General features: G+C 38.8%; 1 protein-coding gene across 1 annotated transcript; it reads right to left on the bottom strand.

Annotated features, from left to right (window-relative positions):
* Positions 1 to 3,907: 3,907 nt before the first annotated feature.
* Positions 3,908 to 12,701, bottom strand: LOC121863008 (organic cation transporter protein-like). The gene is made up of 12 exons (XM_042361472.1): positions 12,583 to 12,701; positions 12,109 to 12,223; positions 10,345 to 10,585; positions 9,240 to 9,343; positions 8,818 to 8,972; positions 7,434 to 7,602; positions 7,169 to 7,307; positions 6,655 to 6,869; positions 6,253 to 6,413; positions 5,859 to 5,923; positions 5,433 to 5,552; positions 3,908 to 5,085 (listed from the first exon to the last, which is right to left on the bottom strand). The coding sequence occupies exons 1-12, from the start codon at positions 12,668 to 12,670 to the stop codon at positions 4,810 to 4,812; spliced, it is 1,848 nt and encodes a 615-aa protein (XP_042217406.1). The 5' UTR covers positions 12,671 to 12,701; the 3' UTR covers positions 3,908 to 4,809.
* Between the last annotated feature and the right edge of the window lie 2,966 nt (positions 12,702 to 15,667).

The following is a 15,667-nucleotide window of genomic DNA, read 5'->3' as shown; positions in this document are numbered from 1 at the left end:
AACTTCCTCCTTAACACAGAAATAATCATTAGCGTCACTGTCTGCAGGAGACGAAAAAACACACAGAGCCCTTCCTGCAAACGCTTGTTGAAGCAAAATGGGCAAAAACTCTATAGGCCACTTTAAAGTGGTAGCAAGTCTCTCGAAAGCAATGAAAAACTCATCAACTGTTTCCTCTGAAAACGTGGGCATTAGCCTAGCAACACCTGCTGGATCAAAATGAGAAAAACTAGATCTGGGGGTGAGGCCATCGGTGTTAGAAGGGTTACTCTGACCGAGCTGTATACGCAGACGCAAGTTTTCTGAATCAGCTTCTTTCCCTATAGCTTCAGCTTCTTTCGCTTTAGCTTCAGCTTCCGCCTGACGTATTCCAACTTCTTTCAATTTTATTTGCGACTTGAGAAGGCGTAATTCATCATTCACTGAACGTGACTCAGTTACGTTAACTTGACTAGCTTCACCATGGTCTTCTCTTAAGCCAACATCAACACTATCTTCAAACAGCTGAATTCTTACCGCGTTAAACAACTTTACTTTACTGGCGCTGCTAGAAATTACCACACCATAATACTCGCAAATTAATCTTAACTCATGTGCATTTAACTTTGAAACTTCCTCAATGGATGGATTACTTGATGCAAATGCAGCCACATCATCTTGGCTCATGATAACATGATGGCTAGTTAAGAAATAAAAAAATAAAATAAAACACAAAAAGAATATCACGTGTCAAAGGGCCGTAAGTGAATCCTGGCAAGGTCGCCAAAACTGTTACGCCGTCTCTTAATTTACTTTAATATCCAGGTTCCAGGCGTGACCAAACAAAAAAAGTGAAGTAAATCAAAAGGGAATAAAAATAAATAAAGTAAACCTTTAAGAATTTAATTTAATTAAATTCTAACACAATAAAGAGCCTAGTAGGCTGTCACAACAAATTGATTCACTATCGAAACTTTTAAGACACAAATGATACTAAAACATCAAAACATCAAAAGAACTGCTTAAACATATAGAATAAAAGAATAAAGCACTGCATTACGTTAACACTGCATAAACATATAAAATAACTAACACTGAAATTAACTATCGAGAAACAACACTGAATTACTTAAATGTAACTAAGCAAGCACTGATGGACACATAAGAGACATGAATAGGTACTCACATAGATATACCACATTGGTGGCGACAGGAACAACACAGAAATAAAATAAAGTTTAAGTAATAGGTGACGTGTGTCACTCTAAAGAACGTGAACTGAATGACAAGAGGACTGGACTGAACTCCGTCTGCTGGTGGGGTACTATATATAAGGTCGGCTCCCACCAGTGTGACACGCCCATGAAACATGGGTCGTTTAACGATGCAGATGGTCGTTAAAGAAACAAAGAATGCTTGTTACAATACTAAAAGAAGAAATAAGATGGGCTTGAACAAAGAATAACAGTTAAAACCTTAACAGCACAGGGTAAGGTAACTAGAATATATAATAGTAAATATAACACATCATTACAAGAATAATATGGAACAACATGGAAGCATGTTATAAAAAATAATAGAAAAATACGACACGGTCGTAACAAAAAAAAATATATATATATACTGTATATATAATCAACGACCTCACCAGCAAGGAATCGAACCCTCGACCTACTGGGTGGGATTAGGGAACGCTTACCGGCTAGGCCACAAGGACACTAAAAGCAGTTCTAGACTCTGTTATATTTCACACAAAGCCTGTTCATCGAGCTGATGGCGCCTTGAACCTCATTGGGAAACTGCCCGTGCTTCTTATGTGTAGGTCGAGGGTTCGATTCCTTGCTGGTGAGGTCGTTGATTATATGTTCAAAGTCCGCGTGTTATATGGACTAAAAATGAAGTATATATATATATATATATATATATATATATATATATATATATATATATATATATATATATATATATATATATATATATATATATATATATATATATATATATATATATATATATATATATATATATATATATATATATTGTGATTTTTTGTAGTTATGTATGCGTGCATGGTTCTTTCTTTTGCATGTATATTGTTTTTTAGTGATATATTATATATATATATATATATATATATATATATATATATATATATATATATATATATATATATATATATATATATATATATATATATATATATATTGTGGGATTTTTTTGTGGTTATGTATGCGTGCATGGTTCTTTCTTTTGCATGTATATTGTTTTTTAGTGATATGTATTTGGATGGGTGAGTCTAATGTACATATTCGATGTCGTCACAACGCTGGCAGATTATTCCAGGAGTTGACTGAAACAAACCAAGACAGTTGTAAGCAACGGAAATATTAATTATTGTCATCAATAGAATGGTATAGAAACCAAGGAAGAATTTCTTTTTGCAAATGATAAATATGTCTCATGTAAATTTTTATTGTTAATGATTGATGAATTTACTAATCTTTAAGAGCTTAGTTGTGGAAGTGCTGTAATATATTATAACATCGACTTTCCATAATACAGTATTTCATAAGTTCTTGTCTAGTGTAACGTATTAAAAAAACTTGCTGAAACATTTTTATTTAAACAACAAAGACACCAGCCACCAGCATCTTACCGTTATATAACACTGCCCTGCATAGTTTTGAGGTTTGTGTATTATTAAGCTTTTCTGGGTGTATTTTGCATGCTGATCTCAAAAATGTTATCCATTTTGCTCAATCAGGTCAGAATTTTGTGCTATAGCATTTTAAGCGGAGATTCAGGTAAAATATTGGCATTTTTCGCTCAAAATGGGGTCCTCATATTCGTTCATTAAAAAAATCATCCGAGACATTGGCAAGCCTCACAGAAAAGATTTCGGTCAGTTTTAATGCCCTTACGATGCATTTAAATACACCCACGTGCTCGCCGGCCATTTAAATGTCCGCCATGACGCAAAGGAAAAGAGTATATGTCCGTGTTTTTTTACATATATTTTTCACAATTAAATTTCTTTTTCATCTGGTGGTACATGGCATGTTTCCTCTGTCTGTGGGATAGTCGAGCAGACAAGCAGCACTACATGCAACTGGCCTGCAAGAAGTGGACTTACTCCAGGTTCTCACAATGTTGTTGCCCATGCTCTGGTGAATCCGCAGAACATTCTTCTTCCGCCACTGCACATCAAGCTCGGTCTGTTCAAAAACTTTGTAAAGGCACTGGACAAAAAAAGCCAGGCTTTCAATTTTCTGAAAGAAAAATTTCCAAAAGTCAGTGAGGCAAAGCTGAATGCAGGAATTTTTGATGGCCCTCAGATCAGAGAGCTTTTCAAAGATCCCAAGTTTGATTGCAGCATGGATGTAAATGAGAAGAAAGTCTGGCATGCCTTTAAGTCTATTGTCTCCAATTTTCTTGGCAACTACAGAAGTCCAGAGTATGAACGAGTTGTTGAGGACCTACTTCTGAGCTACAAAGTTCTTGGTGCACGCATGTCCATCAAGATGCACTTCCTCAGCTCCCAATTGGACTACTTTCCAGAGAACTGTGGTGATGTGAGTGAGGAACAAGGAGAACGCTTCCATCAAGATATCCGTGTAATGGAGGAGCGGTACCAGGGTCGCTGGGATATCAACATGCTCGCCGACTACTGTTGGTGTCTGAAACGGGACGCCCCAGACACCAACCACCAAAGAAATTCTCTGCGACAGCCATTTATGCATGTCTAACTGTAAAGGCATCTATGTAGTTGACATATTTTGGTCCTATGTGTTGTGGTTACATTTCTTATGATATATTTTGCATAAAAATTTTGACATCATATTTAAGAATTTCGATTTTTTCCTAATTCCCATAGCATAAAAATCGGACCTGATTGGGCAAAATGAATGGCATTTTTGGAATCGGCACGCAAAATACATAAAGAATCAGCTAAGAAACCCTGCACCTCATGAATTTTTTTTTTTCAAATGCAGCCCAGTGTAATTATATGTACAGAAATTTTGATATTATCTTTGATTGTTTGAAGTTAATAAATGGTACAGTATTTACTGTCTCCCGGAGCACAGTCATTTGAACCTACTGTACCTCGTCCGTAGGTATCCAATTAACATTTTCTTAAGACTTCACGTTGAAGGTGTTATATTAGTCTCCACTCTCCAGCACAGTATTATTGAACGCGAGTCTTGCACACACACAGATTCTTACACCACCAGGCCAGCCCAAGGTGTATACAGATCAGTCAGGCTGCACCGTACCAGCTTCTAACGTAACGTTTGTGTTTCATAACCAATCCCCCATAGGGGGATTTTTCGGCCGTTTGAGACACCTCTAATAATTACCTTCCTCTTCCAAAACTAACAGAGCTAAATATTTATATTTTACAGACAGAAGAGCCAAAGGATAAGGCAACATTTTGGCGACGGTACATTTTGTCTGCATACATTATTTAACTCAATAAATATTTTACGAAAAAGTGGCCGAACCATCACCGCTCTCCCCTACTGTACATTACATGATCTAGTTTCTTTATTAAGTCGTACATATGTCTATATTCAGGATACAGAAAGTTTAGAATCATAACACCAACACACTATTATGTGATAATTATTGAGTAAAATTGTCATACGAATATTTAGAAATAGTGCAGTATTTCTCTCGAGGCTAGTTGCTCCGTGGACGATACTTTTTATGCTAGTTGCTCCTTGGACGATTCTCTTCATACTAGTTGCTCCATGGACGATTCTCTTCATGCTAATTGCTCCTTGGACGATTCTCTTCATGCTAGTTGCTCCTTGGACGATTCTCTTCAGGCTAATTGCTCCTTGGACGATTCTCTTTATGCTTTTCTTCCTTGGACGATTCTCTTTCTGCTAGTTGCTCCTTGGTCGACGGAGAGGTCGAGTGGAGGTTCTTGGGGAATGAGTGTGGTGTTGTGGAGGAGTTGTTGGTCTTAATTCGGTCTTCAACATCTTGGAGAGACTCGGGCATAGGCTTTAGGTTGGTTTCAGGCAGGAGGGAAACGACTAAGCTTAATAAGAATCCCGACCCGGCAATCGTCACCCCCGGCGACCACCACACCTTCTGCGCCTGTGTCAGGAATATGAAGCGTAAGTTCAGTGAGTGATTACTTACATATGGCCTATTAGTGTACCGGCATATATTATTTTTTTTAGCTTTTTTAGTCTTTCAGCTTGAGAAAATGACTATTGTTTGTAAACATGTACCGCCTAAGTACACTGTAGGCATGCACTGTATATGTACATTGTATATCTGCATTGGCTATATATGCAAGTAAATCACTGTAGGTGCGCGTGATCTAGGTATAAGCTGATAACCACAAGGAAAGAAGAAAACACGAAGTTCCCAAGCGCTTTCGTGTAGGTTAAGACTAGATTAGGCCAAGTCAGGACGGGATAGGTAAGGCAGCCACTCACCAGGACATCAGTGACCACGGGGACTATGACACAACCGACATCCGCCATGGAGACGCACACAGCTGTACCTCGAACCCTGATACTGGTCGGGAAGAGCTCACTGGTATACATGGTGATCGTCTGCAAGTAATTGAATCCCTAAGTTGTACGCAAACCCAACATTTTCCTGTATATGTATAGAGATAGATAGATAGATAGAGTGAAACCTCCATATAACAGACCTCGACATAATGGTTATATTGTACCAGCTCGAATAAACGGACTTCTTTCGCTATATAAAGTCCGTTAAATGGAGGTCTAGCATCTAACGGAATGAATCTCTATCTAATATGGACTCCCTCCTCCCACCTCTGCACATAATTCGTTAAATAGAAAGTTCCACTGTAGGTGCATGGAACAAGAATAAGATGCACTATGTGAACTAACCTGATAGGCTCCGGACCCCAGGCAGAAGGCAGCCATAACGAAGACCCATCTCAACCACGACATATCTGAAACACATCCAATAATTATGTTTAAAGGGAGAGGCAGATTGTCCTAAAATCTGTGAGTCATCAGGTTTATATATACATGCGGAACTGTATACTTGCATTGTTTATATATACATGCTCAACTGTATACTGTACCTGCATTGTCTACATACATGCTGAATCTATGGTAACCTGTAATAACGATTTTACTGATATCAATGTTTCTGACTCCAGGATATATATATATATATATATATATATATATATATATATATATATATATATATATATATATATATATATATATATATATATATATACATATATATAAACAATAACAGATAACTTGCCTGGGGGAACAACCATGTCGAGTAGTATGAACACAGCACTCAAAAAACCACCTCCGCCTATTATTTTTCGTCTGCCCAATTTGTGGTTTGCGGGTATTGTGGCCAGGTAGGCTATGGCCTGCAGGGCCCCTAGTAACCCCACGTAGAAAAAAGGGCTGGTGCTGGACAAGAGGAAAATTTTAGGTATTAAAAGCCAACAATGGAAAGTAGATTCTAAAAGCCATCTTGTTTCAATCGACTTAAGTGTTTATGATTATAAATTATGCGTCGAACGGTTTGTAAATAAACATTAAAACTAGGCTTTCGTGAACTGATTATGTGATATACAGTTTTTTTCCGCATAGTATAAAGGAAGCTACAGTGAATGATGGGGTATATGAGAGAGAGAGAGTTTTTATATACCTCGTGAAGTTATTAGCATTGAGTGTTATGGCGAAGAAGATGATGTTTACCAGGAACCACATCAGAGGTGTCACCAACATAATCACTAACATGGCTGGGGACCTGAAGTACTGACACATGGCTTTCATCTTCTCTACCAAACGCTTACTGGCGGCCTCTTTGGGGGACTGCTGACCCTGGACTTCCTGCGGGCTGGTTGGCGGTTCCTGTGACTGCTGTGAATATAATAAACTTTGGACATGTATACAATCAACAAAAAGTCCCACGTTACCCAATAATTATGTTAAAACTTGATATAAATATATAATGGTGTATACTCCTTGTTTTCAGCTCACAGATAATATTATATTACACTGAAACTATATAAAAAAGGAGACATTATATTAATTTAATGCTTTCAGTAAAACAAAATGGGGGCTAAACTTCAGGTAACTCTCTCTCTCTCTCTCTCTCTCTCTCTCTCTCTCTCTCTCTCTCTCTCTCTCTCTATCTCTCGTAGGTCGACAGTGCTCACCTTTCTGAGTTTGTCGAGAAAAGGCTTGAAGGTGCCCGGAATGGGTGAGCGGTTATACTCCGAAGCTCTCACTAACAGCTCTGCCGCCTCCTTCCCACGGCCGTGTTGTGCCAACCAGCGGGGTGACTCATTCAAGGTCCTGCCACAACAAGCGTAAACATTACTCATAAATAGATGGTTGTACTCATAGATAGATGGTAATACTCATAGACAGATGGTAATATACATAGATGGTTACACTCATAGATAGGATAATAATACTCACAGATAGAAGGGCAGTATGAGGCAGACAGGTAAGACACATATCAGCTGGAGGTAGCGCCACTCCCTGACGAAGTAGCCAGAGATGGCGAAGACGACCAGGGATAAGCCGTAAGGTATTCCCATAAATATCCCCACGACAGACCGGTATTTGGGAGGTGTCGTCTCCATCACTGTAGGGGTTCAAAGGCCTATGTTAGTGTTATTGTGATGGTGTCGAATCATAAGCTGAGGTTGTTTCACGTTTTAAGACTTACTATGTACCCAAGTTACAGCTGACTATAAGGACTTGCGTTACTTTTTTTACTTTACTGTCTTTTTGATGCAGGTGATTAACTTATAAGGACTTACACAAGACATTATAGGTGATTAACTTATAAGGACTTACACAAGACATTATAGGTGATTATCTTATATAAGGACTTACTCAAGACATGATAGGTGATTAACTTATAAGGACTTACACAAGACATAATAGGAGATTAACCTATAAGGACTTACACAAGGCATTATAGGTGATTAACTTGTAAGGACTTACACAAGACATTAGAGGTGATTAACTTATAAGGACTTACACAAGACATTATAGGTGATTATCTTATATAAGGACTTACTCAAGACATGATAGGTGATTAACTTATAAGGACTTACACAAGACATAATAGGAGATTAACCTATAAGGACTTACACAAGGCATTATAGGTGATTAACTTGTAAGGACTTACACAAGACATTAGAGGTGATTAACTTATAAGGACTTACACAAGACATTATAGGTGATTAACTTATAAGGACTTACACAAGACATTAGAGGTGATTAACTTATAAGGACTTACACAAGAAATTATAGGTGATTAACTTATAAGGACTTACACAAGACATTATAGGTGATTAACTTATAAGGACTTACACAAGACATTAGAGGTGATTAACTTATAAGGACTTACACAAGACATTAGAGGTGATTAACTTATAAGGACTTACACAAGACATTATAGGTGATTAACTTATAAGGACTTACACAAGACATTATAGGTGATTAACTTATAAGGACTTACACAAGACATTAGAGGTGATTAACTTATAAGGACTTACACAAGACATTATAGGTGATTAACTTATAAGGACTTACAAAAGACATTATAGGTGATTAACTTATAAGGACTTACACAAGACATTATAGGTGATTAACTTATTAGGACTTACACAAGACATTAGAGGTGACTTATAAGGACTTAACACAAGACATTATAGGTGATTAACTTATAAGGACTTACACAAGACATTATAGGTGATTAACTTATAAGGACTTACACAAGACATTATAGGTGATTAACTTATAAGGACTTACACAAGACACGATAGGTGACTAACTTATAAGGACTTACATAAGACAGTACAGCTTATAATAATCATCCTGTTGCAACCACCGACCACCAGTCTGAGCAACATGACTACGGGGTACCACGGCGCCAAGGCCACACCCAGACACGCTGGTAGTCCCAACAGCCCTCCTACTAGGATACCTCTCTTGCGTCCCAGCCTGCAAGTTCAAGTACAGAGAGAGAGAGAGAGAGAGAGAGAGAGAGAGAGAGAGAGAGAGAGAGAGAGAGAGAGAGAAATAGTCAGTATAATATTCATACAAGGTAACAATGATTTAGCATGTATACAGTAGGTTTTTAAACAGTAGGTTTATAAACAATGTAATTGGTGGGGACAAATCTTCAGGTGAACCGTCCAAACCTCACCTAATCTACCTGTCATATACAAAAAAAAATACTTGTGTGTGTGTGTGTGTTTGATGACTCACAAATCTGCCAGTGGACCAACGATCCAAGAGCCTAGTATACCGCCCATGGCCAACATCTGCTGGTAGAGCGGCCGTAGTGAAGTCCTCTCACACACCAAGTGGAACTGCAGTGAGAGAAAGAATCTTGATGTGTTGGGTAATTCTCGCTGGTCGTGTTGTATGGGGGGCGGGGGGGGGGGTTAATTAATATTTACACAGCTGGACACCATTTTACGTAAGGGGGAAGATAGATTCTTTCTTATCTATTTTATTTATTTTACTTGTCTCTTATCGAGTTATATTCTATATAGGGCTTACCTGGGAAACCCCTTGTGACTTTATAATCTTCAATACTCACGGTAGCTGCCACCACCCAGGTTTTTCTATCAAGATAAACGAGATTCTAAAATACAAAACTGATAATAATTTCAATAAACTCACCGGATTCTCTGGAGTCTTTAGATCAAGGAAATACAACTTCAGTTTTTAATTGCTACCCCGTAACCTCACGAGAAACATTGATTGTGGCTGTGGGACTGTCACTCAAAACACAATTTATACTCCACACAAAGAAAGACGAAGCCTTCAACATATATTCAATACACCTTGAATGCTTCAGCTCACTGTTGGTATATCTGACTTATCGCTACTCATACAGGTTATAGCATAACTTAAAATTTACATTACAGAAATGACTTGAGGCAGAGAGAGAGAAAATTTATGGTACCTCTCGCTCGAAAAAAAAAACAAGTCTCTCTATAGGGGTAACACATTAGTCTCACCCATGTTTTGAGGATGGTATAATTAAGTGGTGAACATACTAACAGTGCAATTGTGACTATGACAGTGTCGTGTAGTGTAATATTGGTCGGGTTGTGTGTAATGTTGGGGTAAAATCACTGTCTGGGGATTAACCATTTTAATCCTAACGCTACCTTGAAGTTAAGTTAGGTAGCTTAGCGTCAGGTTTGAAATACACTTGAGTTCCTTGTCTTCGTGAGTTATACACCACACAAATACTTATTAAGGAAATAAAACATAAAAGGAAGCATAAACGGGGAGGACAACGTTGTCAGCCACAGGCAAAAAATATAACAACAGATCTGGATATAACACCAAAACTTACCTCGGAAAAGATGGAGGAGATGAAGAGAGATCTGTCATACTCGATAACAGGACAGGAGAGTAGACCTGTGCTGTGTCTTCCCGGGTCAACGGAAGAGGAGGAGAGAGAGATGAAGTCAACAGTCAAAGTGTGGGTGGAGGAGGAAGTAGTATCGAGGCATTTGCTATTATACCATGGGGTCGAATCCACCTCTGTGATGGTGGTGGAGTTGCTGGTGTTGTTGGTGCTGGTGTTGGTGGTGCTGGTGGTTGGAACAAGTGAATTCACAGCATTAAGAATATAACTGCTTTCGTTCTTCCTACTACTGTACTACAACTAAAGTAATATTAATACTATAGTTTAAATGGCCTCCAACCAGCCTTCATAGTCATACCTTCTCCATCATTTTAATGCCTAACCTATCCAAACACAAACTGATCTATCCTAGCTGAGTTGGATATCTTCCTAATATAATTTATTTTTATTCAGTTTAAGGACCACCTGAATATTAGGCCCCAGCTTATTTTCATCTCTTTCAAGACCAGACGTGACCAACACTGAAGCAGGTACAGATACACTTAGGAGCCAGCACGTCCCAGTATTTGCAAACTGTTACTAGCCGATCAGTGGCAACGAGGGTGAAAGTTAAGATTAACCACCCTAACGTTAACCTAATCTAATCTAACATGACCAAGTGCTAACCTAGTATCATCTAACGCTAACTTAACCTAACCTGACTTAACGCTAAACTAACATAATCTAACCTTACATAACAGAACCTAAGAACATAACCTAATCAACCAACCCTAACGAAACTAAACACTAACCTAACCTAATCTCCTCCCAGGTAGCGTTAGGGTGTTTAATCATCAGGTGAAATAAGCTTGAAGCCGGGGTAAATTTTCACATGAATCATATTAATTTTCACATTTAAACAAATAAAATGTCATGGTCACGTTGACTGCTGATCAAATTTAATTAATGATTCTTATTAAACTCCACGACCGCAAAACATGAGTGAGTTGGCGACCCCTGAGAAGAAGAAGTGTTTTTCCCATCGACGCTACACTTGTTCCCTCCCGAGTCCCGCCTTTGTGAAGACAGTTATCAATGCGTTGTTTATTCCACTTTCTCCTGGGAAGCCCAATCTTGAATTAGTGTGTGTAAAAGGTCTTGTAACTGTACTGAGAAGTACCACTTGGATGTTGAGTAAAGTAATCTACAATGAGTGCCATGTACTATGTATTGTGAGTAGGGCCAATGAACTGATCCTGCTATGCCATGTAATGTAACACCAGTAAGGTTGTGTGCATTAAGAGTGTAAGATCTGAGTAATTACTGTTGAGTAAAGAAATAACTAAATAAGTAAATAAGAAAATAAGTAAAGAAGAAAGTACTGAGTCTGCAATAAGCCAGGGAGTTGAGCCTGGCAGTTATATGATTAATAATATATCTTTTTCCCTTTGATTTCATATTAATAAATTTGTTTTTAGAGTACTTTAGGTGTATTCATTTCTCCCACAGTATTTTACCTTTATTTCCGTCCAAGTGACTTGATACCAGAATTACCATACCCATGTGCCTAGACCCTCGACCATGCTACCAAAAGAATGGCCATGCTACCAAAAGAATATGTGACAGACCTGAGTAAGAGTAAGAACTAATATAAGAGAAGTAAGATGAGGGTGGTGTAGGTGTTGGAAGACACACGCGCCCTCACAATAATAATACCAAGAAAGAAACAGGTGTAAAAATATGTAAATTAAGTTGAGGTGTGTTACTTACCTATCTGCCAGCACAGTGTAGGCCAAGCGAGGCAGATCGTCAGGAGAGGAACAGCGGAAGGGCAGAGGTGCTGTGATGAAGGTAGTTGCCGCTCGTTGTATGGTGATGGCATTAGCTGGGGAGGCAAGGTATTGGTGATGTGCGCGGAGGAGGATGGCGAGATGTAAGTGAGGAAGGGTGGAAGAAAGAAGAGGAGGATGGAGACGATGAAGAGGGAAAGAAAAAGAGGAGGAGGGAGAAGGGAAGACAACATTATTCCTCAAGGTAACACGTAAATGTTTAAAATGGAATAAATCTTAGTGTAAACATGTAAACCTGTCCTTCCTCATCCCCTCGCCCACTTAACTTAGGTCCTGTTCAGAATCTCTAAAAGAATGTTGACGTCCAAATGTTCATTAAGAATATGGAAATATGAATGTCTTATAAGAGTGTAGACGTAAGAATCTTTTAGAGAATATACTTTAAGAGACTCACCGATCGCTGTAGCCATGAAAATAGGACTCAGCCACCAGCCACAACCCACCACAGAGAGAACTTCGTCGATGCAGTCGTCGCCAGACATACTGGTGGTCGCTGGTCCGCTACGCTGTGCCCCCAACCTGTTGACCACCAAACTCTCACTGATCGAACTCTTAAGTGTTGGCCATGATTAGTTAGTTATGATGATTACTTATTATGGATGCTGAGTTAGGAAGGATGATCAATTACTGTAGTTACTATATTTTATCCTCTTCGCCACTGATTGGCCTGTTTATCGGTTTGGGGATCGGTCACGTATGTTGCACGCTGTTGTCAACTTACCATGTGCTGTATCTAGAACGGGTTTGTACTTGCACCAGTGTTGGTCAAGTCTGGTCTTGAAATAGCTAACACTCGGTGCCGTCACAACACTCTGGCAGATTATTCCAAAAGTTCACAACTCTCACTCCAAAAAAGTTCACACTGACAGTTTGAACTTAGGGTTTCTTCAACCTGAGGTTGTGACCTTTAGTGTGCCACATATGAATACTCGACTAAGTAATATCGTCTGAGATGCTTCTGAACTTCTATTAAGTCACCTCTTGCCAGCCTGTAGTACAAGCTATATAGGCAACTGCAGACGTTCTAATCTCTCTGGGTAACTGAGATGCCGTAGTGCAGGCACCAGAGTGGTGGACCTTATTTGGACGTTGTTAATCATTTAGCCGTCTCTAGTACTGTATATCTCAGAGACCACACGGGACAGTACTCCAGTCAGGAATCGCTGCACTTCTGAAGAACGTTATGGGGGACTGACCAGCTAGGTACAGTATGTGAGCTAATTGTTATTGGAAGGAAATTTATTATCAAGGAGAACCCTTGTTATACTAAAGTAATGAAAATCCTGTGTTGTGTGTCTTACCTAGCAACAGAAGGGAAGATATAATGACGATCTGCTGGTAAGAGGGCGCGCTTCTATATACTGTATATTCTCTGTCTCATACACCACCAGCCGCGCACGGAGTAACTCACACTCATAATAACCTTCATTTTATATCCCTGGACAGTGTAAATCAACTGCATCGAGTTTTACCTAAAAAAATATACAACTAATATACAACTAATATTCTATGATGGTGAAACAGTCGTAGAATTAATCGTCTCGGAATTGGAAATAGCGACGAGTGGTGGTGTCAACACAGTGTAGCCGATTGCCCCTAGCAACACACACACTCCTGGATTTAAAATTTAGATGGATTGATACACCGAGAGATGGTGACCAAGACGTACCTCCATAACCCAACCCCCGTGAAGGACCATTGCATTCCTCACTCTACATTGTATGTTCGACAGTCGATACTCTACTTTGTATACTCGTCAGTTGACACTACATTGTATACCTGCACCTTTGTGTGCACAGTGTATACCTAAACCATGTATTATGTTTGTATACCTGTTCTGCCTTTGTACTTAGTTTGATAATCAGGTGAAATAAACTGGTGGCTAATCTTCAGGTGGTCCAGGTAGAGTAGACGCTTAAAAACAATTTTCTGTAACTCGTGAATAAGCTCAAGATATAAATAAATTTTTTGTTGTTGTTAGAATGTTATTACGGCTCTTCAACAACCAAGATATAGTATATAAACAAAAATTCCCGGATGGAGATTTAAGAACCAAAAAAGAGGACATATCCGGGAAAATACGGACGTAGGTAACCCAACTTTTGTGCAACTGTACCTCCAGACACCACAAGACGCCGATATATTCAAAGTTCAAACCCCTTCATGTGTGAGTAACATGATAATCAAGTGAGGGTATGTCAGGGCTTGAGGAACACCTTGAGGGAGAGAGTTAGCATGTAAATCGCCCACCGGGTGTTCCTAAGCTCATGTCGTGAGATGGTAAACATTCATATCACCTGTTTATATATCAAAGTTTATATTTACAGTTTAGAAGTACTTGTATGAAGAACAGTACAAGCAGTGTGATCACCCGAAGATTGATCCCCTAATTTTTTTCACCTGAAGATTCACTCCCAGTTTATTCCATCTGAAGATTCACCCCCTAGTTTATTTCACATGAAGATTTACCCTCAGTTTATTTCACATGAAGATTCACCCCCCAGATTATTTCACCTGAAGATTCATCGTTTCCCAGTTTATTTCACCTGGAGATTCTAACGTTACGCTGGTTAATCTTAAAGTGAAATAAACTGGGGGTGATTCTTAAGGTGGAATAAACTGGGGAGCGAATCTTCCGGTGAAAATGACAAGGAACACCTTACATCCCAGTGTCAGAACACTGTACTGTATATAGCTTAGAAACCTGACCCACTCCCCCTACCCCCCAAAAAATCGCTGGAAAACAATTATTGTGTCGTAGTATGGAAAGTGAGGTTATAGAGTTGTAGGTAAAAATCGGCTCAATATTAACCAATAATACCAACGAATGCATCAGTTTTGTCTTATAATTTTATGCGTTTCTTGGTCGACTTGATGAGGTTTGTGTAATATTTTTGTGTGTTATGTCGGACTTGGTTAAATTTACGTTATAATTGTGCCGTTTATAGTTGCCCGTTAAAGTGTCAACGAACAGCTGGATCCAGGAAGCTCTGAGAAAACTAGCTGGCTTTATTCATTAGTAGTGAATCATTACGCTAGTTACCAGTACACTAAGCAAAAATAAGGAGATAAAACATGTCAAGTATTTAGTGATCTTTGTGATCTACAATGTCATAGTGTTGTTGACGTTGACGAAATTTGGGAACGGTAATTTTAAACCCTTGAAAACGATGGTCCCGAAAGGAACAAACCATCGTGCTGAGCTTTATTTTCCCATATCGTTAACCCTCTCTTGGTCAGGGGTTTTGTTCTGCTCAATACAATCGTCTGGCGTTAGCCAAAATACAACAAACACCCAAGGGTAAATTTGCATTAGTACACACAACTCTGTTAGATAGTCCAAACTATGCTTTTCTAGTGTATTTTGATCGGTTTTGACCTTGATTTCCGTCGGAAATTGACCGTTTTTTAGTTATCGGGGGTTCTGGGTGGGGCGTTTTCTGACAAAAATCACGCCAGGCCAATACAAATGACAAAAA

Source organism: Homarus americanus, unplaced genomic scaffold, assembly GCF_018991925.1.
Source record: "Homarus americanus isolate GMGI-L3 unplaced genomic scaffold, GMGI_Hamer_2.0 scaffold24922, whole genome shotgun sequence".
Taxonomy (NCBI): domain Eukaryota; kingdom Metazoa; phylum Arthropoda; class Malacostraca; order Decapoda; family Nephropidae; genus Homarus; species Homarus americanus.
This window is presented reverse-complemented; position numbering and strand designations above follow the sequence as displayed.